Source organism: Seriola aureovittata, chromosome 17, assembly GCF_021018895.1.
Source record: "Seriola aureovittata isolate HTS-2021-v1 ecotype China chromosome 17, ASM2101889v1, whole genome shotgun sequence".
Taxonomy (NCBI): Eukaryota; Metazoa; Chordata; class Actinopteri; order Carangiformes; family Carangidae; genus Seriola; species Seriola aureovittata.
Genome location: NC_079380.1, coordinates 24,390,112 through 24,418,028, shown reverse-complemented (window position 1 = coordinate 24,418,028; position 27,917 = coordinate 24,390,112). Strand labels below are relative to the sequence as shown.

General features: G+C 40.5%; 3 protein-coding genes and 1 long non-coding RNA gene across 7 annotated transcripts in view; 3 read left to right on the top strand and 1 right to left on the bottom strand.

The window, feature by feature from the left end:
• Positions 1–210: 210 nt before the first annotated feature.
• Positions 211–5,790, top strand: sgf29 (SAGA complex associated factor 29). 2 transcript variants are annotated; one of them, XM_056402660.1, is made up of 10 exons: positions 211–336; positions 969–1,042; positions 1,194–1,269; positions 1,385–1,457; positions 1,645–1,709; positions 1,797–1,926; positions 2,754–2,900; positions 3,046–3,081; positions 3,877–4,039; positions 4,531–5,790. In XM_056402660.1, the coding sequence occupies exons 2-10, from the start codon at positions 977–979 to the stop codon at positions 4,645–4,647; spliced, it is 873 nt and encodes a 290-aa protein (XP_056258635.1). In that variant the 5' UTR covers positions 211–336; positions 969–976; the 3' UTR covers positions 4,648–5,790. The 2 variants fall into 2 exon arrangements, with proteins under 2 accessions (XP_056258635.1, XP_056258636.1); XM_056402661.1 differs by having other exon boundaries at positions 276–400.
• On the bottom strand, positions 1,774–4,644 carry LOC130185910 (uncharacterized). Its single transcript, XR_008830214.1, has 2 exons — positions 4,509–4,644; positions 1,774–1,948 (listed from the first exon to the last, which is right to left on the bottom strand). It is a non-coding gene; the product is annotated as an uncharacterized LOC130185910 (long non-coding RNA).
• Positions 5,791–6,566: 776 nt separating the features above from the next.
• LOC130185401 (protein spinster homolog 1-like) lies at positions 6,567–25,551 on the top strand. Of its 2 annotated transcripts, XM_056401870.1 has the most exons (19): positions 6,567–6,665; positions 7,867–7,965; positions 8,047–8,107; positions 8,208–8,337; positions 8,479–8,559; positions 8,830–9,070; positions 9,172–9,316; positions 16,379–16,597; positions 17,319–17,384; positions 17,539–17,675; positions 17,757–17,908; positions 19,183–19,249; positions 19,351–19,493; positions 20,464–20,616; positions 20,710–20,899; positions 21,881–21,946; positions 22,393–22,491; positions 24,291–24,459; positions 24,591–25,551. In XM_056401870.1, exons 1-19 carry the CDS (start codon positions 6,594–6,596, stop codon positions 24,659–24,661), a joined length of 2,361 nt encoding a protein of 786 aa, XP_056257845.1. In that variant the 5' UTR covers positions 6,567–6,593; the 3' UTR covers positions 24,662–25,551. The 2 variants fall into 2 exon arrangements, with proteins under 2 accessions (XP_056257845.1, XP_056257844.1); XM_056401869.1 differs by lacking the exons at positions 6,567–6,665; positions 7,867–7,965; positions 8,047–8,107; ... (2 more) ...; positions 8,830–9,070; positions 9,172–9,316 and adding an exon at positions 12,365–12,582.
• A 1,482-nt stretch (positions 25,552–27,033) lies between these two features.
• The window catches only part of LOC130185752 (linker for activation of T-cells family member 1-like), a 38,578-nt gene continuing 37,694 nt past the window's right edge, over positions 27,034–27,917 (top strand). The window contains exon 1 of one of the 2 annotated variants that reach the window (XM_056402384.1): positions 27,034–27,752. The gene's annotated coding sequence lies outside the window, so the exon portion shown is untranslated. The remainder of the gene's footprint in view (positions 27,753–27,917) is intronic. The other variant, XM_056402382.1, reaches the window with a different exon arrangement.

Genomic DNA, 27,917 nt, shown 5'->3' with positions numbered 1-27,917 from the left:
CTTGTACATGGTGGTCAATCAGTCCCCTGGAGATGTCTCACTAATTAATTAACGAGGTTAGTTCTTTGCAGGAGGATTTCAAGCTGCTCATTGTTAGTAAGTGATTTATTAAGCATTAATAAAGCCATTAATTAGAGACTATAAACCTTTTCTGATTGGTGCAGTATCAGAGAGTAGGACAGCATTTTCTGTGACGAACCTGCAGTTCCACTTTCCTCCAGCGGGCGGCGGTGAGCGCGGTGAAGCTGGTTCACCGACTCTCGGTAACACCAACGAAGAAGAAGCTAGTCCGAGTAATTTACAGGCCGACAACAAACAAACAGAGAAATAGTGCCGGTAAGAAGCCTCACAGACTGTATCAAGGGAACATAAAGAGTATTGTGTGTGTTGGGATGAGTAGGTAAGGTCAATGTTGTTGTTGCATGAGCACAAATCTCACAGTTTAGCCAACAACCTAGCTAACATTAGCGAAACAAACCAGTTGCTAACCCGGTTAACGAGCACTTCAGCGGCTATAACGTCAGCAAACCTTGTTTATTTCCATCGTTAGCGGCAAAATTATCATTTAAACCAACATTATAAAACAAGGTTATGCATTTTCTCACCCAAAAATATCCCAGTTGTCGCTGTAGCCTCAACACGAGCCCTTTTTTTCTCAAGCAGGGAAGTTTACAACGAACTCCATTCAGAAATCTGTGAATTCAGATATGATCTGTTTTTCAGGAAACCTAAAAACTTGTTAAGGCGTTGATTTAAATTAAGTAATCCACTTATTAATTCGGATATCTTCTGATGCACAGTTATAACACTAAAGTAAAGTAATAACGATTTTGTTTGTGCTCTCACGAACTGGTTCTGGTCATGTGATCAGCGCCACCTGCCTTTAAATTGACAGGTTTTTTTAATGGGGTTTTGTATGTGTGAACGCTGTTGTAACAAGACTCTATCTTAATGTCAAAATCTCAAAGGTACGGACATGTCAGCTGATACCAAGATTGCCGAGCTGCTCACAGAGCTCCATCAGCTCATCAAACAGACACAGGTAAGATACAGGCATCAGTTATGAACTTTACACAGTGGTGATGGGGACTTGCACATGGCTGGGTTTTGTTATGTCAAGTTTTACATAGATGTGTGATCAAGTTCCTGTTAAGATTCAAGTTAACCAGATCCAAATATGTGCTTGTTTTCAGGAGGAGAGATCACGCAGCGAACACAACCTGCTCAACATTCAGAAAACACATGAGAGGATGCAGACGGAAAACAAGAGTCAGTCACTACAGTGTTTTCTCCATTTCCAGACACTATGACAACAAACACCCTGTTATTTTTTTTTAACCTAATTTAGTTATTTCTAACTATGTATTATTTGCTTTCTCCTCAGCGTCTCCGTACTACCGCACCAAGCTGAGGGGACTGTACACCACCGCCAAAGCAGATGCCGAGGCAGAGTGCAGGTGAGTGGCCACATACTCACTTTGCCTGGACACCACCACCACACTGACGTGATGTCACTGCTGCCTTGACAGATATATGTGACAGGAGGAAAGTTTGAGATAATTAGGGCTTTAATTGTTTGAAATTAAACATAGTTTCTAAAATCCCTTTGTCTTGTTCACCTCTTTCTTTTTTCTCCCTCCGCAGCATCCTGCGTCATGCTCTTGATAAAATAGCAGAAATCAAGTCTTTGTTGGAGGAGAGGAGGATAGGTATGAAAACATACATCACACTGATCAAATCTGTAAGTTTGTCTTCTTCAGCTTATGAAATGTCCTTATTCTTTTCTTCTTTTGCAGCTGCTAAGATGGCAGGAGTTTACAGCGACAGCGACCCTCCCAGGAAGACCATGAGGCGCGGGGTCCTGATGACGCTGCTCCAGCAGTCGGCCATGACGCTCCCTCTGTGGATCGGGAAGCCGGGGGAGAGGTAACTGCTGCTCATCTTCTCTCTGCAGAGTCACGGCTTTTTTCAGTGGATTGCAGCTGCGTGCGCCTGAAACCTGGCAGCTCAGGGAGTATTTACAACCTTTAGTATTTTAGGAGTTTCAATCGTTTGTACGTCGTTTTTACAAGAAAAACGACTGTCAGTGCTTCGCTATTTCACTGATTATTTAACTGACATGTGAAGCTCATAACCTGAGAATTAATGAGACAAAATGTCTGTTTTTCTTGCACAAACGTTCAGAGGAATGAGTCAGTATAGCTGTAATAATTAATTCCTCAACATTTGAATTTGACTAATGAATCAAATGTATTCGATCAACATCCTGATCATAAATCAGGCCAGCAGGAACCAACTGGTGCAACTTTATCCTGTCAGTCAAACTCTCTGACTGTTCAGATGAGTCTTTAAGTTTATATAATCTTTATTTATGTGTAATAGAGATAGTGTAAAGTTATATTCTGTGGGACATTCATCTCGGCCGCTGTCTGCGTCTCCTCAGCCTTCAGGTTCAAAAGCTGCAGCTGAATCAAAACACACGACAAGGTGAACATGAATAACCCCGTCTGTAACCGCTGTAAGGTTGTCCGGCGTCACATGCTCATGCACGTGCGCACAGCAGCACGTCTGATGGAGGAAACACTGATAAACTCTAATCTTCTCCTGTGTTCTCGCTGCGGCTCAGGATTCTCAAAGACGTCGAGAGTCCAGACCCTCTCTGCTGCGACCGATCTCCCACTAACTGAAATCTAAAATCATAAATACTAAAATGACACGTCCAACGTTTTCTCCTCTGTGTTGACCACCCTCAGCCCCCCCCCTCTGTGCGGCGCGACCCCGGCCAGCAGCGACTACGTGGCCAAACAGGGCGACAAAGTGGCGGCGAGGGTGAAGGCTGTGGACGGAGACGAGCAGTGGATCCTGGCTGAGGTGGTCAGCTACAACCACTCCACCAACAAGTGAGAACACCAAACAGTTCACACACACACACACACACACACACACACACACACACACACACACACACAATAACTGTGAGAGGTCCAGATGTCAGGATGTAAATCACAGCTGGACTGAACAGATGTGACCTCTCTCTCCCTGCAGGTATGAAGTGGACGACATTGATGAAGAAGGAAAAGAGTGAGTTCTTCATCTACAGTCATCTCTGTTCTGTCTTCATGTTCGTCTCTCTCTTTCCTCTTTATTCTTTGGGTCTCTCTCTCTCTCTCTCTCTCTCTCTCTCTCTCTCTCTCTCTCTCTATCTATATATATATATATATATACATTTGATAAACAGTTAAAACACATAATTAAAGTAGCTACAAGCAGAGACAAGAACATTTGAAGGCTTTATCAATGTTCAGTATTTGTTCTAACTCCATCTGAAACATATTTATAAAGACTGTAAACAGGGGAAACAGTTTGTCTCTGTCCAAAGTTCATAGCTGCACAGCTCTCTGACTAACGTTGTGTGTGTATTTTATCTTGTTTGTTTAATCATTGCACAAACAGAAAAGTAAAAAACACTGTTTGTGGTTTCAGGAGGAGTTGGAACCATTAATCCACTGTCACTTAGTTAAAGGTCATTACTCTGTATTTGTCTTATTGTCTCAGAGTCCGACTCGCAACACCTTCCCTCCTCTGTCTGTGTCTCTCTGCTCTGCGCTCATTGGTTCCTACTCAAGTTTCAATTTTATCAAACAAACAGGAGGAAATGTATATGTTGCTGGGGACTATTTTCAGCGGCGGATTAATCCACTGAGTTTCTGTTGCAGCAAGACGGTGTGTGTGACACTGTCGTCTCTAACTGTGTGTGTGTGTGTGTGTGTGTGTGTGTGTGTGTGTGTGTGTGTGTGTGTGTGTGTGTGTGTGTGTGTGTGTGTGTGTGTGTGTGTGTGTGTGTGTGTGTGTGTGTGTGTGTGTGTGTGAGATCAGGAGACACACTCTGAGCAGACGGCGGATCATCCCTCTGCCTCAGTGGAAGGCCAACCCAGAGACGGACCCCGAGGCCCTGTTCAGTAAGGACCAGCTGGTGCTGGCGCTCTACCCTCAGACCACCTGCTTCTACCGGGCCCTGATCCACACCCCGCCGCACAGGGTGAGGCTCTGCTCACAGCTCAGCGGCTGTGGTCAGGATGTAGACGGGTTCAGTGAAGCGTGGCTCCAGTCAGGAGTTTTAGTGCCGGCACAGATTTAATTCATCAGGTTCACGTTCCTTATTCCAACAGATATATAACACATTATATCCGTCTTATAAAGCAGACGTCATATCTCTGTCTTAGTCTTTCCGTCCCCTGAATCTTGTTGCTACTGGAGGAGGATCGACGCCTGCTCAGTAAATATTTCCAGGAGGTCTCCATGTCTAATGTTTAAACGTCAAAATGTTCATGAATTCTTTAATGTTACCACAGATTTCAAGAACGCACCATTACCTCAAGACGGAGAGTGACGTTTCTGATTTAACTGATAACTGACAGTTACGATTATCAGACGTTTTACTTACAGGTGAAACCAGGATTTCACCTGTAAGACCCACATCGTCACCGTTTACAGCTGCAGCCTCTGACCTTAACATTTGTCTGTCCACAGCCTCAGGACGACTACTCGGTGCTGTTTGAGGACACGTCGTACGCAGACGGTTACTCCCCTCCTCTGAATGTGGCTCAGCGATACGTGGTCGCCTGCAAAGAGAACAAGAAGAAGTGACGGACGCCTGGATACGAAAAGCAGATCTACACCACAAGACAGAGATGGAGCCTGTTTTTAGGAGCAGGATTGTGTTTTGAACTGGCGCTGACTTCAGTTTTTAGATGAACAGGTGTTCAGGGATAGAGCAGCTTTCGGAGCAGGTTCTGGTTCAGGATTCATACTGGTTGATCATTGGATTATCTGTGACGATCAGGAGCTGAGGTGCGAGACATTTGTCAATCAAAACAAACAAAAATGTAACATCTGTTGAATGAGATTGAATTTGTCAAATCACCACCAGACACAGAAGAAGTGAAATTTACGACGGAGACTTGAACGTCTCATTGGGGAAGCAAATTAGCGGATCCTGTAATCCTGTGTTCACACTGGAAGATGTTGAGACTAAACCAACCTGTTGTCCCACAAATAAATACACAAAGTAAACAGATTAAAATTAACAGAAAACATCTGGAAAAACATTTTGCTTCCTGTTTGTGAAGTTTAATTGGCAGTGGCGTTTTATATTAAATCATTTCCTGTTTAGTATGTTCGTTTCTTGTATACTAACTGCAAAAACAGTATTCTAGTATATACTGTAAATACTTTGCATGTAGTATGGAGCTGGGACACAACGGATTTTGTACTATAGTGGAGAAGTTGGACATTTTTCCCACCGACTTCGAACATGTTGTTGTAGCATGTAGTGGCCAGTAGAAGAACATCAGTGTAAATATCCAGATGATGCTGCCGTGGGGTCTGTTTGGCCCTGATGTATATTTTTTACATGTGAAGTTTTAATGATTGTTGTGTGGAACAAAAACTTAAAAGACCAGAGTGAAAAACTGCTCATGTCTCATTCCTTTGTTGTTGTTATTCTCCCGAAGAAAAAACATGAAACTTGAACCATCACTGTGGAACAACTATAAACAGGATTTTGAAATTGAACACAAACAAAAATGAAGGAAGCTTTTTGAACATTTTGACTTTTGAATGGAGTTTCTAACTGAATGTATGGAAGAGCAGACAGGGTTGAAAAACGCATGAAAAGTTGTGGAAAACTGGAGATTGAACATTCCACCCATTTATCTGAACGGGAAAAAAATGTCAGAAAAACGTTGAATATTTTGGAAAATATGGAATAAATCAAAAAACTGAATACATCCGATCATGTCCTGATTGAAATTAACATTTTAAAGTTTGAATTGAGTTTCTATGTTGAAGCGTCTAGAAAGAAAAACAGTGGAATAATAAAGAATATTTTTATTACTACTTTTATTTAAGTGAAGTATCTGAGTATCTTCCCCCAACAATAAAACTAAATAAATGAATAATTGTACTACTACAGCTGTTGCAGATGTCAGTTGCTCCTTCATTCATGTGCAGTATATGTCCCACAGTCCGTGAAGGCAGCAGGACGCGCGGAAGGAGAAAATCATGGCTGAAAAACGTTGAATATTTAGGAAAGTATGAAATATATTGAATAAATTGAAGAACATATGGTGGGATTGAATTTGCAGCAATCCCACAAAATATTGCGAAACAGTTTATTATATAAAACAAGTTAATAATAATACAATTACGTTGTTTAGCTTTAGTGACAACACTGGTAATAATACACGTTTTTCTTTTTATTGAGATTATCACACAGGGGCTGATTTAACCGTCGTTTTAATGTAGAACTTGTAAAACTCAATAAATATTATATATATATTTCATATTGGACAGCAAAGTTTTGCAGGATTCATGTGTTTTTATTTTATACATTTTCCTGATTATATCCACATAATTTTGTAATTATGATATATAATAAAATAATAATATAAAATAATATATTTTTTTTAATTTGTAAGGGGGTGTTTTTACAGTGTGTGTAAGTGTTGTTGTAGAAGTCAGTCGCTACTTCATTCATGTGTGATATAAGTCCCACAGTACCCGAAGGCAGCACTAGCCTGGGAAATCCGCTAATGGGTTATTATGTCCCACGGACCGTGAAGGCAGCAGGACGCGCGGAAAAAGAAACAATCATGGCTGAGACGGTGAGTGACAGATCTGCTGCTTTTAGCTTTAAATCAAACATTTAACCGGTGAACGGTGTTTTAAAGAAGAAGAGTAACGGTGTTGTAAAGAAAAGAGAAGCGAACGGTTCAGTCGTGAAGCGGCGGAAACACATTGAACCACCAACAGCGGAGATTAACTAACCGTTAGCATCGGTGTCGTCGGAGGTTAGCTACGTTTAATTTGATTTGATTTGAGTTCTTCAAAATAAAAGCCTCGTGTTACCTCAGTGTCACCTGGTGGTTTCTTTCGGTTTCACTTTTACTTTGAAGAAAAAAATAACGATAGTGACTTTTAAACTTTAACCGATTTAACAACGTAAACAAATGTTAACACTTTGTTATTTGACTGTATGTGAACGAGCCACATTAAAAACCGTTAGTTAACTTAACGCTGATCAGTTCATTAAACAGTCTGTATCGATCTGCCTCTGATGGAGGTTCAGTTCTCTCTAGAAACCGATTTAAAAGTCTTAAGTGTCATTTACAGTGGTATTTAATATGTGTCTCGTCACACACTTTTTTTTTTTTTTTTTTTTTTAAAGTTAATTGTTTATTTTGTGTCAGTTCACTAGTTGTACTTTTACATATTAAGATATTAATACCACAAACTACAGTCTGTAACTGATTATTATTTTACTTACTGATTACTTTGTCAATTATTTCTTGATTCATAATCATTGTTTGATGGGAGCAGATTCTTCAATGTGAATATAGTGTTTTTTTGTCTTTCAAACAAATTTAAGTCCAATCTTTAAATCAAAAGGGCCACTGATGCACCATGGGGGATGTAGTTTACACAGGCAAAATAATATATTGTCCAAACAAGACCTTTGTGTTTTCTTTTTGATTTATTCATACGAAACAAGCAGCAAGCCAAAGAACAGAGGGATCATGTTTCCTGCTCTGGCCCAGGTGCATGCTGGTCCTAAACCAGTCCTCAGTGTTACCCAAATAAACAAAATATTAGTTAACCAAACTAACTACACTGAATAAGCAAATAATATAAAGAAACTAATGACTAAGAAAATATTTTGCTACTTTGCTCCTTTTTTCCTGTATTTCCTAATATTTCACAACCTAAACTTCTGCATATTTACAGATTGTCACACACTGATGTTAACGCATCACCAGTCAGTGAAAAAGCATGTTGTGCTCAGCAGCTTCCCTCTGTGTGTCTCAGGTGTCTGACAGTGACGTGCAGCCTATGAAGCCGCCACCCAAACGCCGACGCATCCTCGACCCTTCAGCTATCGTCCCGGTGCCGGTCTACTCCAGCAAGGTAAACACGCAGCGCTCAGCTGACAGAAGCCTTTCTGACAGTTTGTCTTCACCTGAGTCACCTGACTGTTTTTACTTCCAGGTGAGCAGCAGTCTGCAGCTGAAGCCGATGGCTCCCGTGTTTACAGAGAAAGAAGATAAAGGTAAAAACTGAACTTGAACTGTGTTGTGTTTGTGGAGGAACAGAGTGATTTTCCTGGAAAATGTTGGATGGATGTTTCTCTTCTGTGTGTGTGTGACCAGACGATGCTGCAGACGACAGTTTGTGGTCGCAGTTTTCATCTCGAGGAACGACGGCAGCCGTCGTCGCCCTCAGTGACTCGGAGGAGGACGAAGCAGAACACGTGGAGAACAAAGCAGAACACGACAAACTGTAGGTAGTGACGCTCCAGAGAACAGATATTACACATTTCATCTGATGAACTGATTTAGTCACTTGACAATCTCTTAACCTTTAATTAATTAATATGAATGAGTTTATATGAATGTTTTCTCACCTCTGTCTGAATGTCAGAGAAACCATTCGCTGCCCGTCTCCTCCACCTCCCGAGAGTCCCGTCCAGAAACAGTCCAGACAGGTGAAAAAGAAGATCAGGTGAGTCTGGATTCTCAGTTCCCTTCATTGTTTTGTACCAAACCAGCATTTATCCGTAGGAGCATGTAGGACATGAACCATCTTCAGATTATCTGGTGGATGTTAAAATTTCTCACTTGGAAACTGACGAGTCTCATAAGAAGATGAAGTCGTGCGGGTGTTGATTAAAGCTGTTGTGACATCCTGTGACTGAGGGGTCATGTTTCTGAAGAGGACGGCTGATAACAGTTTTGTCTCAGATTGAAACACTTCCTGTTTGTTCTTCCTCAGTGAGATCGACAGGAGGCTCCGGGCGGTGAACTCCCTCCTGTCTCCGGAGCATCAGAACAGGACCAGGTCCAGACGCCACCGAGGCCCCCCCTCTCCAACGCTTGAGGAGGAGCAGGACGATGATGTCATCATATTAACCCCTAACCCGGGCCCACAGAGTTCACCGTACAGCTCCTTGGTCCGGGAGATCCCCCTGAAGATCCGCTGTCGGACAGACGTCCACAAGATCCCCGTGCTGTCTGTGCGTGGGCGGAGCAACATCAGACCAAAATGATGAAAACATGTTGTAGCACAAGTCGGTGTCAACTCTTTAACGTGTGGTTGGTATTTGTATGTTTTCAGTCAACGCCTTTAAGCGACGTGTTGGCTCAGCTGTCCGTCATCCTCAAGGTCCCGCCCCCTCGCCTCCTGCTGCTGAGGGAGGAAGTGGAGTTGCCGACAGACGCCACCGTCAGCAAGCTCGGCCTCGGCATCGCAGACATCATAGGTGAGTGATGTCACTGTCGTTTGTTTGTTTTTTTTAATGAACTTTATTAATTAATTGTTCGATGCAGCTTCAGTGTGACGTTCAGGTTCTGTCAGAAAACTCAGTTTTTAACGGCTTTTGGAGAAACTGCAACAAGAAGTTCAATTAGTAAACAACTTTACATGAATTTGAAAAGCTTGTGAAAGATTTCATCAACTTCTTCAGCTTGGTAAAGTTTCTGTGTGGACGCTGAGACACAGTAACATGCTGTGTACCGTTTTGTTTTGGGTGGTTTTTTGTCTTTTTTGCAGAACTTAGGGCAAATTTCTCTTTTTTAGCAGCTGGAACGAGCAAATGTTTTTTTCCTTTTTGCTTATTAAATGACTTAATTAAACTCTATCAGCTCTAAGAGGATTTAATATCATTAATAAGCTTCCTTTGGTTGTTTTGGTTCCAGTGTGATTAAAATAGAATAAAAAGCCTTTATTATCATGGTACTGTGAAAAATTCAACAAAATCAGGAGAGCTACTCCTGGTTGGTGCATTAGTTAAAAGCAATTAAAATAGATAGTTTCAACACATATTATTTAACACAACACTAATATAAATAGATAAACAGATGCTGCAGATACGTGCATGCCGCCATCTTCCAAACCAGCTGTTTGGTTTTAGAAACAGAGATTAGTCTCCAATAGTTTCATCATTCATCTTCATCTTCAAAAGAAAACATTATCCTGATGATGATGATGATGATGATGATGATGATTGGACTGGGCTCAGTTGTAACCATAGTTGCAGTTTACTGTTCCACCACCAGAGGTCAGTAAAGTGTTACCAGTGACACAGTCCGCTGTCCTCTGCAGCTGCAGCAGATCAGAGCTCCAGACTTTTCACAGCAGTTGCACTTCAAAGACATTCAGTACAAATACTGAATATGAAAATACTAAAATGAGCTCAGACCGTTTTCTCCTTTTTGTTGTGCAGAGTGCGTCGTCATGGCAGCGGAGGATAAAAGCGAAGCAGACGACGGCGGCAGCATCATCACTGTTCGACTGCAGAGCAAAGACCGAGACTCCTCACAGGAGTTTTCTCTGCACAGAGTTCGTAGCTCCTCCTCCTCTTCTCTCCATCACCAGCTTTGTGTTTATTTGTTTTCGCAGCTGGACTCAAACGCATCATGTCGTCTGTTTGTCTCGTTTCAGGACGCTCCGCTTGGCTCCATCTTCTCCCAGTATCTGTCCAGGATGTCGCCCAGCGCTCAGAGAAAAGTCCGCTTCCACTTCGACGGCTCCAAGGTGGCGGACAGCCAGACGCCGGCTCAGCTGGACATGGAGGACGGAGACATTGTCGAAGTTTGGATTTAAGACTTTAAAGTTGTCTCATACCTTTTATTATGTGAAAAGGATGTTCGGTTGTTCTTTAATATTATTTGTAAAATTCACTTTATTGTAAATGTTGAAATTACAAAGATACAACAATTCAGATTGAAGTGGGATTATATTATATATATTAAACAAACATTATTCAACAAACAACAGTAGACATAAACAAGACTGTAAATCACTGCGATTAAAAATCTGTTTTAATGCTTTAATGGTTTTGACTTGTTACCTTTTTACATTGTCTTTTTTATTCTTATTGAAAATGGCAATAAGAGGTGTTGATGTTATTATGTAAGAAAACTGAAGTAATATTAAAGCCTTCAGAGCTCAGAGCTGTGGAGTCATAGGAGCGTCATAATAAATAATAAATCTGTAAAAGAAGAAAAATAAATGTGGCCATTTAAAGAAGAATAAATAATTTGATTTAAACTGCTGCCACATCCATATTGCGCATGTGTCTCCCGGCCAAAGCCAGTTGATTGACAGCTCAGCCCTTTAAGGAAAAGCAAAGAATAAGGAAAAATAAAGGAATAAATCATTTATATGCAAAAAAATAAATATATTTTAAAATACAGATACCTGTATATGAACAAATGTGAAAATAAGTTGAAATGCTTATAATTATTCTTTTATATTTAGTTATTTTTCTATGTTTCTACATTTATTTTCTTTTTCTCTTACAGCAGTATTTTTTTATTTTTTATGGCACTCTTATGACTCCATCCCTCCTTTACTTTAGTAAAACTATCAATAATTCGTGGTTAAAATATTCCATTAGCAGTTTAAATCCTGCTGAAGTGCAGTTGTCTTCTCAGCAAATTATTATTCTGTGTCAAAACAACACAACAAACAACATGGCTCCTTTTACAGGTTCACCAGGATTGAATGAATGTGTGGCCTGAACTTCATGAGTTTATGTGAATCGTTTACAGAACTTCAGTTAACTGCAATAATGAGCAACACCAATGATGAACACCCTGATACATGATTTTCAACTATAAAGTTATTTTTCACACAGATGTTTGTGTCATGAGTCGTTCATGTCCTCAGCTCTCGTTTCCTTCATGTCATTAAACTATTGATCATTAAATTAAAATACAAATGGCAGTAAAAAGCAAATTGAAAGTAAGAGCTCACCAACAAATTCGACTTCCTTCCAGAGAAACACACGGACCTGTTTGAGTTGTTTCAGGTGGAATATTATTAACACATATATGTGTCCTCTGAATATATGAAAATTTATACTTTATATAGCAAAATTTGTATATGTACATATATAGAATAATATCTGATGAATTTTTATATGGTGCAACGTGTTGCAACTGTATTTGTTATTGATATACTGTATATTTAATTTATACATACAAGTTTATTAAAACAACATACATGTAAAAAATTCTATATGCTTATATATGTCTACAACCTAAACATACTTACACAAACATACATATTATACAATTATTCAAATTTCTAATACGTTTCATATATAATTTTACATTTGAGTTTTATTTTATATGTTTATATATTTCATATATGGACATATCTACATGTTTAAAAGGAAGTACTACAGTGTAGTAATACTTCATAGTGATCAGCAAACATCCACTGATCAGTTTCAACTATCGATAAACCGCCATGTGACTCGGATAATAAAGTCATGTGAGCTTCGTAGCGGAAGTTCGGGAGGATCTGTCATGGCGGCGGTAGAGAAGTGTTGTCAGTGAAGTGGATCTGTAGTAAACAGTTGTTTTTATCTGATGTAACGCGGCGCGCGGGGTTCACGAGGAGACGTTTTTTATTGTAAACCGTCAGCATGGCTTCTGAATAACGTGTCACGGCCGAGAGAGACGAAGAGGAGATTTGGAGACAGAAGAAAGAAGCGTCAGCCCTGACTCATCCTCCCAGGTAAACAGCACCAAACAACGGGCTAATGACCGTTAACGGTAACGAGTTTAACGTGACGCAGCTTCACGGACAGTAAAAACGAAGGGATTTTGTTTTTTGTTTTTTCTCTTATTTAATTCTCTTCAAACCAAAGCAGCAAAGGTTTGAGTAACTCTCTAACGTTTCCTCTTGTACTTCGGTTTAGCTAGAAAAAACCTGACGCCGAACTCCATTCAAAAGACTGAGAATTTAGCGTTGTGATTATCTGTAACGTCAGACGTGTTTATTTACGTCTTTAAGAGTTTCCCTGCAGACGATGTGTGAATCTTTAGCACACAACAATCCAACTAATGCCACTGTTAAATCCTTCAGTGTGTCGCTTTTAGCTTATTTCGCTGTACTTCCTTTTATCCTAGCAAGAGAAGTGCTGTAGATAATCTGTGGATGTTATATATATATATATATATATATATATATCTAATTAAAGAAAATAATTGGTGTAAAACTTTTGCCGAATTGATCAACCGACTCTGTAAATGTCACATCTCGGTCGTTTTAAAGTAACGTGTTAGTTGTAAAGCGGAGAACATAAAACTGACAGAATTTTGAATAGAGTCTGGTGTGACGTTTCCTCCATGTCACTCATATTTCTACTCTATTAAAATACTTAAATACTAAAATGATCTAACTTAACCAAAATAAAGTTACATTTGTTGCAAAGCAGGTCACATTTAATGGATAAAATTCTAAATGGAATCTGGAGTGTCGGTTATTTGTTTTGAAATGTAACACTTTTTCAATTTAACAGAAGGTCCCTTCAATGTTTTATCTATATCTGTTTTATATCTAGTAACGTTCCTATGGAAGACGATTAGGGCCAAATGTGAATATTTTTTTTCCAGAATTGAGGAAAAAGTCAGAATTCTGAAATGATTTTTTAAAATTTTTTTTAGAATCTTTTTTTGGGGGAATTTTTGAAAAAAATATTTCTTTTGAAGTCAGAATCCTTAAAAATAAATAAATAAATAAAAAATAAAAATACGCGCATTTGGCCTTAATGTGATTCTTAATATATATATATATTCGAATTTTTCTGAATTCTAAAAAACTAAATAAATTCACACGTGGCCACAATTGTCTTCCATACCTCTTGTTGTAAAAAGGTAAAAAATAACACCTGGATTCTGAATGGAGTTTGGCGTGGTGTCCTAACACAGACTAACTGTTGGTATTATTAATAGCGGTTTCTTATTTACTGATACTGGACAGTTGAAATGTGAGTGTTGCGCAGCAGAACAGCGCCGGTGTGGGATCAGTGAGGGTCCGATCATATGCAGACAGCCCAGCCCCCCCCCCCCCCCTCTTATCAGTGACTTGTGTTTGTAGATGGGCCAAGGTTCAAGACAGCTGAGTGACCTCTCTATTGCATTTCAACAGTGCCATTGTCTGTCTTTTCTCCCTCATGATTGGCCATTAATCTAATATAATCATTTGCTGTCTCTGTAATGTAATTGCAAGATAAAAAAAAAAAACCAGCTCAGGAGATGATGTAATAAGTTACAGTGGATCAAAATCTGCCACAGACTGAGTTTTTCATTATTTAACAGTATGTATTCTTGATTCATACATGAGTTTACATTTATCAAACACGCTCTTTTCAATGATAAAGTAAATATATTAACATATCAATTTATTCTCGTGTTATTATCATAACACCAGTATTGTCCTTATCAACCAACCAAATATACTTATTAGATATTATTATTATATTTGGTCCATAAATAGTAAGATGTCAGACGTCTTGTTTCGTCTGACCAACACAGGTCGACACAGTGAATACATTCCAGTAATTGATATAAATATTGTCCTCTTGCAGCTATTAGCAGTCAGTTGATCATTTGATTTGTCAAATTGACAGAGAATTAATTGGTAACAACAATAACCAAAAATACCAAATAATTCCATGGTTCAATTTCTCTAATGTAAAGGTTTTCTGCTTTTTTCTTATATAATTGAAAATTAAAATATCATCACTGTGGAGTCTGTAAAACATTTTTCAACATTTTATGACATTGTATTGATCAGTTGATTAATTTAGCATCTAATAGGCTGATAAATTGAAAATAGTCGTGTCCTAAAAGTTTTTAAATTGTTTTTTAAAAAGTTGAATCTTACTAAGTAGGGCTGCACGACATGCAAGAAAAATCATGTTGCGATTATTTTGGCAGATATTGCCGTTTCAATTGGAATGATTGTTTTTGATTCATACTCACTAAAGAAAATATAAAATGGTGATGAAATTGTAGGGAACAATATAAACTTTGATTAAAGCTGTAGAAGAAGAACACATGTATGCGTCTGTAGAGGCTCAAAGACACTTTGCTTTGAGTGGGTGAAGACTGATGAGACGAGGGTTCATCACATCAGCAAATCATGAGTGTGGACAGGAATCCGTCCTGCATGGAGGCACATGTTGTGGAGACATGAGACTGTAGTTTCACTAAGTCATGTGCACCGTGGCTTCTCCTTTCTCGGCCTCTTCCTCTTCTCAGACCCAGGTTCATCAGGTTTCATGATTCCCTCCCAAAGACTCTCGACTTGTTGCCAAGGTTATCTGAGGTAGAGTCGGTGGTAGAGAGAAAATCAGCAACTGAGATATTCATCTTCTACAATTCGAGACTCTAATGTTCAAAATCAATGAAATGGCAGTTTTTATTTTTGTATCATTAGTAAGAACAGCTGTGTAATTTCTTACAGGAATAAAGGAGTTATAAGTGTGGTTAGTTGTAGAGGTCAAACCTCAGTCTGGTTTCACTGACACCAGGTCTGATAACTCCTGACTCCAGTTAGTTGATGTCATTAGTCGAGAGGTTCACAGTCTGTTTCCAGCTTCACTCTGAAGGTTTGATGTTTTCAACACGGACAAGAACAACAACGATGTTTGTGTTTATTATTTTTAATGGATTGTGTTTGTTCATTATTCAGATTCAGATCATGTTTTACATAAATTCAAATAATTCCAAAGGCTTCTCTATTTCCTGCTGCTGTGTTCAGGTGACCTGCTGTGGTCAGGTGACCTGCTGTGGTCAGGTGACCTGCTGTGGTCAGGTGACCTGCTGTGTTCAGGTGACCTGCTGTGATCAGGTGACCTGCCTTGGTCAGGTGACCTGCTGTGGTCAGGTGACCTGCTGTGTTCAGGCTCTAGTGATGAGAAGTGTAGTAACTGAACATGGTTCACTTTTCTCCACATTATAAAGGAATAATTCACAGTAACAGATCAGTTTGTTTCTCATAAGGTTTAGACCAGTAGCCTGTAAATAAAGTGTTGCCATGGTTTCTCCTCACATCTTAATGCTCTTTGCTGTTTCTAATGATGCTTCTGATGATTCACCAGTTTCCTGCTAGTTGGTTTCATATGTTAATAATATCTCGAACTGAAACAGTTGGTCAGTTGATTGATAACTTCAAAGACAGAATATTATTTATGCAACTCTTTATGTCATTATGAGTCATGATTTCAGTTTCAGGCGACATCTTCAAACGTCTCGTTTTTTTCGACCAACAGTCCAAAATAAAACATCTGCAATTTAAGACGATGTAAAACTTCAGACTGAACAAAAAGCAAACACACACTGTTTAGAAACAATCGATCAATAAATTATCAAAATACATGCTAATTAATCATCTTATCAGTCGATTAATCAACTGTTTCTTTTGTCTCTTTGAAGTCACATGTAAAAAGCCTGTTAGTGTATAATGATGATGATGATAATGGTGATGATGATGATGGACTAATGACCTCTATCTCCCTCCTCAGCGGCGGCCATGTCTCTGGGCGAGCCCACGTCGGACTCGGCGCCTTTCTTCTCTGATGACAGCGAGGCGGAGGGATCGGAGGAGCAGGGCGGGGCGGCGTCGGCTCAGCGGCAGCAGGAGGAGTCGCCCAGCGGGGTGTCCAGAGTCCGAGCCCTGCTGACCGTCCTCATCCTCTGCTACATCAACCTGCTCAACTACATGGACAGGTTCACTGTGGCAGGTAGAGTAACTCACCTGCTGCCTCACGGCGGCCAATCAGAAGCCTTTTCACTGATTAATTAGCGACTTTGAAAAGAGAAAGAAGCAAAGGTTTGTTCAAAAAAGTCACTACGTGCTTTAAAAAACAAAAAGAAAAGAAAAGGTCATTAAAGGTCAAGGCAGGAGGAGCAGATCCATCCAGTCATCACACCGCTAGAAGCAATCTGATGGACCGCCTACCTGATTAACATACGGACACAGAAATAAATCCATAAATAAATGTAGAAATAAATATATAAATGAGTAAATAAATAAATAAAATGTAGAAATACAAAAATAAACAAATCCATAAATAAATAAATAAATATAGAAATGCATAAATAAATGTAGAAGTACACAAAATAAATAAATATATTTATAAAATGTAAAAATACAGAAATGGCAAATTTTTTTTATTGCCAAAATGTTTTTATTTTGCATTTATTTATGAATTTAATTATTTATTCATATATTTATTTATTTAAGCTAACGTTAGCCTAAACAAGCTAACGTTAGCGTGTGTGTGGCGCGTTGCTACAACAGATATTAGCTGTCACAGTTCACTAACAGTAACATATCAGGACATGAACATGTTGTCGCACTTATTAATCATTAATAATCATTTTGTATTGATTAGCTGTTGTCTCACTGCAAAAACAAAATGCTATCACTGTTGCTAATCCAGCTGTTGTGTCTCCCTCCAGGTGTTCTCCCAGACATAGAGCATTATTTTGGGATTGATGATGGGAAGTCTGGTTTACTCCAAACAGGTAAGAAGATCTAATCAATAAAAGTGTGATGTTGGTCTGTGTAACGTGACTGTGGTCAGAGATGACACACATGCACCGAGGCTGTGTGATATATTTAAACTGTGTGTGTAGCTTGTTTCAGGTGTTGACGGTTTTCCTCTCGGCTTCTGTCCAGTTTTTATCTGCAGCTACATGTTCCTGGCTCCGTTCTTTGGTTACCTTGGCGACAGGTACAACAGGAAGTACATCATGAGCTTTGGAATTGCATTCTGGTCCTTGGTGACGCTCGCCAGCTCCTATACTCCAAAAGAAGTAAGAGTCACGTCACTTCCTGTTTACTCTCCTGCTGAACAGCTGATTGTCAGAGTGCTGGAGCCTCTGTTTGTCTTGCAGCACTTCTGGGCTCTGTTGTTGACTCGAGGCCTGGTCGGAGTCGGGGAGGCCAGTTACTCCACCATCGCCCCCACCATCATCGCTGACCTCTACGTCAAGGGGAAGAGGACGAACATGCTCTCCGTCTTTTACTTCGCCATCCCTGTGGGCAGGTAGGAGGAGACCCAGAGACACACCTGGATCATTTTATTTTGTAGTACTGTTAATACAGAATCTAACACAATAAAAGACATGAACTACTTTTGATGATTTATTATATTTCCTTATTGAATCAATATGTTTGCTGTATTTTATTTAGACAAAGTTGTATTAAAGCTCCATATTTCACACTTTATTTTGAAGTGTTGATCCATGAGAAGAGATATTTGAAACAGTCAGTGTAGTTTTACATCTCCTCTCTCAGGCATCTCTCTGCAGCTCTAGTAACAACAGCTCGTTTTAAGGCTCAGTTTTTGTTTTTTGTTTTTTTTTAGAATTTTAATGGAAAATTATTCATATTTTTAAATTTCTGGATTTTTTAAAATACATTTATGAAATGTTTTTAAATTTAGGATTTATTTTTAAATGTTTCTATGTTAGTTTTTTTGCCAAAATATTTTATAAAATTTAATATTTATAAGAAGCAGGCAGAAATTAGTGAAAAATTATCTTAATAAAGTTTTAAATAAAAGTTTTTTTTTTTTATTTTAGGTATAATTTTTTTTACATTTTACAGTTTTAGTGTTTTATTTAAAGTTTTTACATCCATAAGAAGAGATACTGCAGAGTGTAGAGTTTTTACCAAGAACAGTGTTTCGTGAGCGGTGACTGCTTTGTTGTGACATCACAAAGTTCCAGAAGTCCTGACGGCTGGTTTTAAGGCTCAGTTTCTGAATACAGGCTGTGTGCATTTCTCTGTGGACTGAGGCTTTGATACTTTCACAGTATTAATATAGAAGCTAGAGCTGATCTATAATCACACTACACATGGACACACACCTTCAGACTGGAGGAGCTTAAAGAACCTTGGCTTCTTCTTTTCTTCATTCAACAGTTAAGTTAATAACTTAACTATTAATAACATAATTTGTACCAAATTGTGTCGGCAGTTCTTGGAAATATTATAGTAACTTGCTGCGAATTTTTAGGAAATTATGTGGAAAATTTCCAACAAACAGCTGGAAAATCCAGAATCTGAAAAATAAAGTATCACCTTGTATATTTCTGAGTGTAGGTTGTGTTCTTGATGTTATTACCACACTTGAAATATCATATTGGAACTGATATTGAAAAAAGATTTGAAACTTACATCAACGAATGCAGAAACAAAGCTGTTGTCGATGCCTCATCCAGTCTGTCCCTGCGGCTGAGTCTCAGGTTGTGAACATGACACGTTTTGTCGGACATCTTGTTCAACCTCCTTGTCTTTGTCTCGTCTGGGTCTCAGCGGCCTCGGATACATCGTGGGCTCACAAGTCAGTAACATAGCGAAGGACTGGCACTGGGCTCTGCGGGTGAGTCTCTCAGCTCTGTTCAGGATCATAAATCATGTTCTCTTTGAGTCGGGACTCTGTTGTACCTGTGTTGTCCCCTGACAGTCTTACCTGTCCTCCAGGTGACTCCAGCTCTGGGGCTCATCGCTGTGTTGCTGCTGCTGTTCGTGGTCCAGGAGCCTAAAAGAGGCGCCATCGAGGCTCGACCGGAGCATCACCTGCAGCAGACCAGCTGGCTCAAAGACCTGCAGGCGCTCGGCAAGAAGTAGGTCCAGCCTCTGTTGCAGTCAGTGATACTGGAGGCTGGAGAGCAGCTGGGGGAGAGAGCTCCGGGTTCAACACAGGACAGCTGGTGTTTGCAAATTTATTTAGTAGTGAGGAGATAACAAAAGATACAATCAATGATTAGAGGAACTAAGAGAGGGAAGAGGGCAAATAATTAAATATAACAAGAAGAGTTGTTTTCAAACTGACTTTCTAAAGTAAAAATGAAATGGAATAAAACTTTCTATCTGCTCCAAACAGCAGCTCTGCCCCCAGTGCCACTAACGAAAGATCATTTCCTACATGTTGTGTTGTTTGTGTATTTACAAAAGCTCTTAGTGAAAATCTGCCGTCACAGCAGACCAGGACTAACGACCGGCTCTCGCTCCGAGTTCCTCCGGTTCATATATTAAATATGTTGGTGTTTCTTGGTCTTTTTAGATTTTTAATCTCAAACCTTTTCATTTCTGTTTGTGCCGGTTTTAATTTATTCTTTTCGTTGTGTTATTTATTAATTGTATTTATATGTTTTATTTAATGTTTCTTTTTTAACGGGTTTTTTCATCTACTGGAAATTACTGTAAATAACCGGCTTCACACTGAATGATTTTCAAATTTAAATGAAGACATGAGTCTAATACATGAGCGTGTCAGTAACCTGGTCTCTATATGTGTTTGTGTAATTTCTGAGCACCAATCATTTCTCACCTTTGCAGTAAATGTCTGGTGTGAAACGATCCAGATGTTAAACAGTGTGTGACTCCGTCTCTAACCATCCTGTCCTGTGTGAGTCATAAGGGAAATGCCAACGAGCCGTGGCTTCAGCGCGCAGACGAGGCGGTTCAGTGTCGCCGGCCTCAGACAGTCAGACTCCGTTAGAGTTCCTCTGTTTTCATGAAGGTCGCAGCAGTAAAATAAATGCACTGACTGCAAACCACAACACTGTGTGTTGTGGTTTGTTTCTCTTGCAGCTACAGCTTCGTGTTGTCCACCTTCGGCTTCACGGCGGTGGCGTTCGTCACCGGCTCTCTGGCTCTCTGGGCTCCGACCTTCCTGCTGAGGGCGGCCATCTTCTCTGGGGAGAAAGGCCCCTGTGTGGAGGGCCACTGCAGCTCCTCAGAAAGGTGACCAACACGCGGATCGTCCGCCGGGTCGGATCACGGCCGCACCGTGAAACCTGATCACTGACTCAGTTGTGGTTGTTTCTCCTCTGACAGTCTGATCTTCGGGATCATCACCTGCGTCACAGGTGTGCTGGGCGTGGCCAGCGGCGTGCAGGCAAGTCGGCAGCTGAGGACGAGGACGCCCCGAGCCGATCCTCTGGTCTGCGCCGCCGGTCTGCTCCTCTCGGCGCCCTTCCTCTACCTGGCCATCGTCTTCGCTGAGGCCAGCACCATCGCCACATACGTGAGTCCCCGCCCTCAGCTTCAGCTTCAGCTTCACATGGAGCTTTTCAGCAGATGAACCCTCCCTCCTCACAAAGTCTGTGAGTTGTTATTAAGCTGTGAAGGAAAGTCCACGGCTTTAAAGGTCCCACATTTTCCTCATAATCTCCAATAATTAGCAGGTAATTAGCTGTAAATGACTGTGATATTCTCAAGAAAGAAAACAACACAATTTGGTGCTAATTATGAAGGAAATGGGGGAAAAAACGTTAGTTGCTATTTTTCACATTTTTTTTTTTCTTAAACATTCAAATAAAGCGATCATGTACTTAACTGTGGCACTCTAAATCCTGAAAGAAAATCAGAAATGTTATAAGAAGCAGGCAGCAATCAGTGAAAGATATATTATAAAAATGTCTTTAATATAAATGTTCTAAACCATTTAAAAAATAAATCCTTAATTTAAAGTAAAATATATTATTATATATATATTAAACATTTTCCATTAAAATACTAATAAAAAAGCAGAAACTGAGCCTTAAAACCAGCCGTCAGGACTTCTGGAACTTTGTGATGTCACAACAAAGCAGTCACCAAGCCCCGCCCACCTGGACCCACCATCCAAACCTTGCAGGATTTGGTTTCTCTGAGTGTTTTTACCTGAAATCTGATATATCTTATATTTTTTATTGGATCACTCAGAATACAGTCAGCCAATCAGAAGAGAGGCCCAGAGCCTCCTCTCTTCTGACTGGCTGACTAAAACACAGGAAAAGTGTAAGATGTGGGACCTTTTTTTTTTTTTTTTAAAGCTGCAGTCATCGGCCACTAGGAGGCAGGGCTACAGACACACAGCCATCATATATCATCACCTTATAAAGCTCACACACACACACACACACACACACACACACACACACACACACACAGCAACATTAGCACTGTTAGCTGTTAGCTCTGTGCTGAGCTGTAAGTGTGACGTGTCTTCTGCCTCTTCCTCCAGGTCTTCATCTTCCTGGGAGAAACCTTCCTGTCCATGAACTGGGCCATCGTGGCTGATATTCTCCTGGTGAGGAGCCAGAGCCTAGTTTATAACTAGTTTATAACTAGTTTATAACTAATTTATAACTAGTTTATTAATTACTTGTTAACACTTTATAAATCAGTTATAAGCTGTAAAAACATATTAGATAAAAATGGTAATATATTATAACTGGTAAAAGGGAGCCTTATTGAAGAGTGTGAAACATCATTAATGATCGTTATTATTATTTTTTACTATTATTATCTGTGATGTTTACAATAAGGTTCCTTTAACCAGTTATAAATGTTAGTAACTCATTAGTCAGATTAATGAGTAGGAAGCATTAACTTGATCTTGCCAAATAGTGAGTCTGAATATATGTATGAAAACTGTTATAACTTTATATTAACTGTTTATTTATGAAGTGTTAAAACCTAATTAATAACCTCGTTGGTTTAGTTAACTGTAACTAACTTTGATTGTTTTGTCAGTACGTGGTCGTTCCCACTCGTCGCTCCACGGCCGAGGCTCTGCAGATCGTCATCTCACATCTACTGGGAGACGCTGGAAGCCCCTACATGATAGGAGTGGTACGTCCCTGTACACACACACACACACACACACACACACACACACACACACACACACACACACTAATATATTGTACTTATATATAATGATTATTTGGTGACCAGCGTGTTTATACTAACAGAAAACAAATTCAAACTAAATATCAATCACATATTTCTCTTGAACATTATTTATGTCTTTATAAACATGTTCCGTCACTTTCCATGTTTCATTCGACACATTTCAACTTGTGTCTCAACGTTTTTGATCCGATAAAGAGATTTGGGGAAAAAACAAATAAAATATAGAAGTAGTTGATAAATAGATGATGATGTAAAACTAGGAAGCTCATCATCATGAAAACGAACAATAAATTTCTCTTTTGGTGTCAGTTCCTTTATTAAAGAAGAACAGCAGATATATGAACTGTACTTTAACGTCTTACAGTAACGTGATGAAGCAAAGTAGGAAGGTGGTAGAGTTTAATATTTACTGTGTGACCTCAATGAAGAAGTGAAAGTACTTGTTCAGTGATTTAATGAAGCAGGTTATATTGTGTTTCCTGCAGTCGATCTCCAGCCGGTTTGTTAGATGAGACACTGAAGACGAGGATCAGAGAAACCTGCGTTCTCTTTTCTAAAACTTTTCATTTAAGTATGAATTTACACCCGAGAAAGAGAAAGTAACAGAGCAGCTGGATGAGAGGAGACACGTCCTCGTATTAAAATGAATTTAATACAAAGTTCAGCTGAAACTGAAAGTAACAGGAAGCGAGCGGCACGTCTGAAGCTGCGTTCATCAACCCGAGTGTGGAAGCGACGAGCAGCAGCTCTGCAGACACTGTTGTGCTGAGATGAGATTCCAACACTTCACTTTTACAGACGAAACAAACGAGATGCAACTTGTTAATTAGTGAAAATCAGAGGAGAAAAAGACTGAATGACTCACTGCGTCCTAAACCACCATGTGAAATTGGTGAAATAACTTTAATTGGATGCAACATTAGTGCAGGATTAAACATTTAAAACTGTTTTACAGGAAGAGAAAATACAGGGATTTTAATGTAAAAATACTCAAGTAAATATCTTTTAACATATATTTGAGATAAATGAACAATTAACACTGAGACACTGATTAAAACTGTAAACTGTTGTTTTTAAAAATGCTGGAAAGTAGACTTGGTTCTCTTTGGACAGAGCCAGGCTAGCAGTTTCCCTCTGTTTCCAGTCTTTATGCTAAGCTAAGCTAACCAGCTGCTGTAGCTTCATTTCTACTGCGCAGACTTCTGTCAGCAACAAAGAGGACGAGAGACTTTTAAAATGTTGAACTTTTCCTTCTTGTGGAGAATGTTTGGCTGCAACTAGCAGTTATTTTCATTATTGATCAATGTACTGATTCATTTTATTGATTAGTTGATTATAAATTGTCAGATAATAGTAAATAATTTAGCACAGCACAGAGAGATTTATTCCAGCAACAGGCCAAAGTCCAGAGAATGATCAAACCCTCATCAGGAGGGAAATGAACCTGTGGATGTTTGGAGACAAAACCAATTCATTTATTATCAGAAAAGTTATTGATCATGTATCGACTGATCAGCAGCTCTACACTCGCTCAGGTTCTGAATGTTCCAGTAAAAACATCTGACTCTGCAGAAGAAGGTAAATGTCACGTGTTTCAGCAGGTGAAATTAAATCCCTTCCTCCTCCTCATCATCCTCATCCTCCTGCTCCTCCTCCTCCTCATCATCATCCTCCTCCTCCCTCTCCTCCTCCTCCTGCTCCTCTTCCTCCTGCTCTTCCTCCTCCTCCTCTCTCAGGTCTCAGACTCTCTGAGGAGGACGGACTCGTTCCTGTGGCAGTTTCGGTCTCTGCAGCTCTCTCTGCTGCTCTGCTCCTTCGTGGCCGTGGTGGGCGGGGCTTTCTTCCTCGCCACCGCCCTCTTCATCGAGACAGACCGACACCGGGCCGAGAACTACGTCCCCACAGGTGAGACGTCATGTGTCTTTTACACGTCTGTCCCTCTCCTGTTCCCTTCGTGTCACTTGTTTCTGTTGTGCAAAGTCACTGATAAATAAATGATTAAAAGAATGAACTCTCCTCTGGTTTCTCTCTGACAGACGACGAGCCGATCGTCGTTCCAAAGAGCGGCCGCTCCACCCGGGTCCCGGTGTCCAGCGTCCTGATCTGACCTCACAAACCTGACGGGGGTTTTCCCGTGTTCAGCCTGGTCCTTCATACGTTTGTGGTTATTTTATTTAATGTTTTTTAGGACTGCGAACGCCGATCGGACTGTCTGCCATGCAGAAACATTTTTGGACGAGTTTATTTTTAAATGTTTTGTCTACGTGACTTTTTTTATAACTTCCGCGGCGTCGCTGCAGGAGCTCGACACCTGGTTGGTCGGGGACGGGACGTTGAAGACGAGCAGCAGAGACTCCGAGGAGACGCAGCAGCTGCTCTGTTTTACATTTAATGGGACACTGAGGAGCGACTGACCCGACCGCCTGTAAACATCAGTCTGAAAGACGATACGATCCACATCCTCAGAGTGACCACGACCACAGCACAGGAGCTTTATGAGTCTGTTTTCATATGTTTGTACATGTCGCAGCCAGTTTTAATATAAACACTAACTTACACTTCAGGTCATCAGAAGAATCTTAAACCTCCGGCTTTTTATTCAGTTACTCATCTTTTACAAGGATTACTACTGATTTTAATCCTCATTTAAAATGTTCCCGTTTTATTTTAAGGAGCAACTCTGGTTTTCTATGTGTCAGTGTGGCTCAGTCCGGTTTAGCCCGGCTCAGTCCGGTTTAGCCCGGTTTAGCCCGGCTCAGTGTGGCTCAGTCCGGTTTAGTCCGGCTCAGCCCGGCTCAGTCCGGTTTAGTCCGGCTCAGCCCGGCTCAGCCCAGGTGGACGGGGAGCAGTGTGTCTGTGGGGCAGCTGGAGCTCAGGCTGCAGAAACATCATGTAAACAAAAAGCTTTTAAATGAATGTTAATAATCAAAGTCGTTAACCTCAAATTATTTTAGCAAAATCTTTTTTTGTGACTATTAAACGAGAATGAACTTGTCAGACGTGTGTGTGTGTTTGTGTCTGCAGGTGATGAAGTGTGTGTCATTAACGAGGAGAAAAACTGTTTTTACAGAAGCAAAAGTAACAGGAGGCATCAGACCTGTGACTGTAGAACCAGACCCAGAACCAGACCCAGTCCCAGACCCAGTCCCAGACCCAGTCCCAGACCCAGTCCCAGACCCAGACCCAGACTCAGACCCAGACTCAGACCCAGACCCAGACCCAGACCCAGACCAGACCCAGACTCAGACCCAGACCCAGAACCAGAACCAGACCCAGACCCAGACCCAGACCCAGTCTCTGTCTGAGTCTGTGTGTCTTTGTCGTTGTCTTTGTCCTGATGAGGGATGTTCACATACAACATAAAGAATATTTCTATAATTGATTAATCTGCTGATTGTTTTCTTGATGATTAATCAGTGAATCATTTCATTTTGCAGATGAAATCCCAGAGAATAGTGAAGCTCAGTTGTTTTCAGTTTATTTTCACATGTGACAGACGATGCATCAGATCCTGACATTTGAGAAAGTGGAACAGGTTTATTATTAGTAATTAATCGATTATCATAAAAGCTGCGGATTGATTTTCTGTCGATCGTCTAATCGTTGCAGCTCCACTTTGTTTTCTTGCACTTTTTTACCATCTCAGTTTGAAGTTCGACTTTAGTGCGAACACGGAGCCTCGAGAGAGATGGAGCTTATTGATTATTGATCAACAGAACAATAATAATGATTCATTGTTTTTGGGAAATTGGGATTGACAGGAGGTAAATCTGTCCCACCAACAGATGTCATGTTAGAAAGCTAAGGTTTTTATGGAAGACCACGAGTGTCACACATAATGTCACAAGTAATCAATAAATAAATAAATGTATGATTTTAAAAAATAAACATTAATAAATTGGTTTACAAATCAATGAACTATTAAAGGAATCCATCAATAAATAATTCAAATTGAAGAGATATTTACAAAAGCAACATAAAACAGTCAATACGTAGATCATTTAAAAATACATTCATTAATTCACAAATAAATAATGGAATTTAAAATCTATTTAAAATCCACTTTTAAAAGATAAATAAGCAGCTGGAGTCACAAACTGAATTAAGCAAACATCTTCATTTTAGGTATTTTAAAATTTCCTTTTCGGTTTGTATTTCCGTTTCCCCGCTGCTTTTCCTTTTCCTGTCAGCTGTTCCGAGTCTTTGGTCATTTCGCCTTTAAATTAAAAAAATTATTTAAAGAGTTGAACTTCTCACTGCAGCAGATGATCAACATGTTTACCTGCAGCAACAAATCAAAAGTCTCAAGTGTTTTCCAGCCTTCTCTCAGCAGGTGTCCCCTCCCTCATTCATGGTGGGGGGGGGTTCTCTGATCTGCCCCCCCCCCCCTGCTTTCTGAAGCTTCTGTCGACAGGAGGAGAAAAGAGGCCAAACGAGGACAGAGGAGGAGAGGAGAGGAGGACTCGGTGTGGTTTCCTGTTTGTAGGTGGGAGGATGTTGAGACGGTTGCAGCAGCGTTCACACACTCTGAGGTGTCACAGCCGACGTCTCCTGATTGGTTCAAGGTGTTTGTGTGAAACACTCTGTGAAGTGCAGCCTTCTTCTTCTTCTTCTCCTGTTTCCACCGCCGGTTGCAGTTTTGCAGATGAGCGAGGGCAGTTTGATCAACCCACACACACAGACGTGAACCTGCAGGGTGGCTGGTTGGTTAGTGAGTCACCTGGTTAGAGAGAAGTTCATCACACTCGCTGTGATCTTCAGCTCAGGGTTCACAACCAAGCGCTTCTTTTCTGTGTTTAGTGACGTTTTGGAGGCAGCGGCTCGTGACCTGAGCTGGAGGTCCGTCGTCACCTTCCTCGTACGAAGCTCTGAGGAAGAAGATCACAGGATCTGTGGCGGGAGACGAAGCTCGGGAGGTGATTGGGTTCAGCGACAGCAGAGGAGGAGAGTCAGTGACAGAGGGGGGAGGGGGAGAGAGACAAGTAGGTCTGTGAAGGTGCAGATCAGCTCATCAGGGAGGGAAGAGTGTCGAGGTAGAGTGTAAGAAGAAGGAGCAGAGAAGTCTTCAAACATGGCGGATGTTTGGTTACATTAGTCGCCTCATGTGGACCAGAGACCAGCCACAGGCCCCAGAACTTCAGCGATCCTCCGTCCTCCGTCCAAACGTCTCTCCAGTCAGCGTGTGTCCTCAGGTGTAGGTGAGTTCTCCTTCTTCTTATCTGATCAGGTGTAAAAGCGTGAAGCAGGAAGCTCAGACTCTTCCCAGCATGCACATGGAGACCGTGCAGGAGCTTAGACCTGCGCGGTCTAAGGAGCCAAAACCAGGACTGGCCTCATGTTGGTAGTTTGAGGCCAGAAACTCC

Coding starts and splice junctions, on each gene's coding strand:
- LOC130185401 (XM_056401870.1), top strand. CDS start 6,594: ATGGGTTATTATGTCCCACGGACCGTGAAGGCAGCAGGACGCGCGGAA. Junction 8,108..8,207: donor TACAGAGAAAGAAGATAAAG/GTAAAAACTGAA, acceptor GTGTGTGACCAG/ACGATGCTGCAGACGACAGT. Junction 9,071..9,171: donor ACAAGATCCCCGTGCTGTCT/GTGCGTGGGCGG, acceptor GTATGTTTTCAG/TCAACGCCTTTAAGCGACGT.
- sgf29 (XM_056402660.1), top strand. CDS start 977: ATGTCAGCTGATACCAAGATTGCCGAGCTGCTCACAGAGCTCCATCAG. Junction 1,927..2,753: donor ATCGGGAAGCCGGGGGAGAG/GTAACTGCTGCT, acceptor GACCACCCTCAG/CCCCCCCCCTCTGTGCGGCG. Junction 3,082..3,876: donor ATTGATGAAGAAGGAAAAGA/GTGAGTTCTTCA, acceptor GTGTGAGATCAG/GAGACACACTCTGAGCAGAC.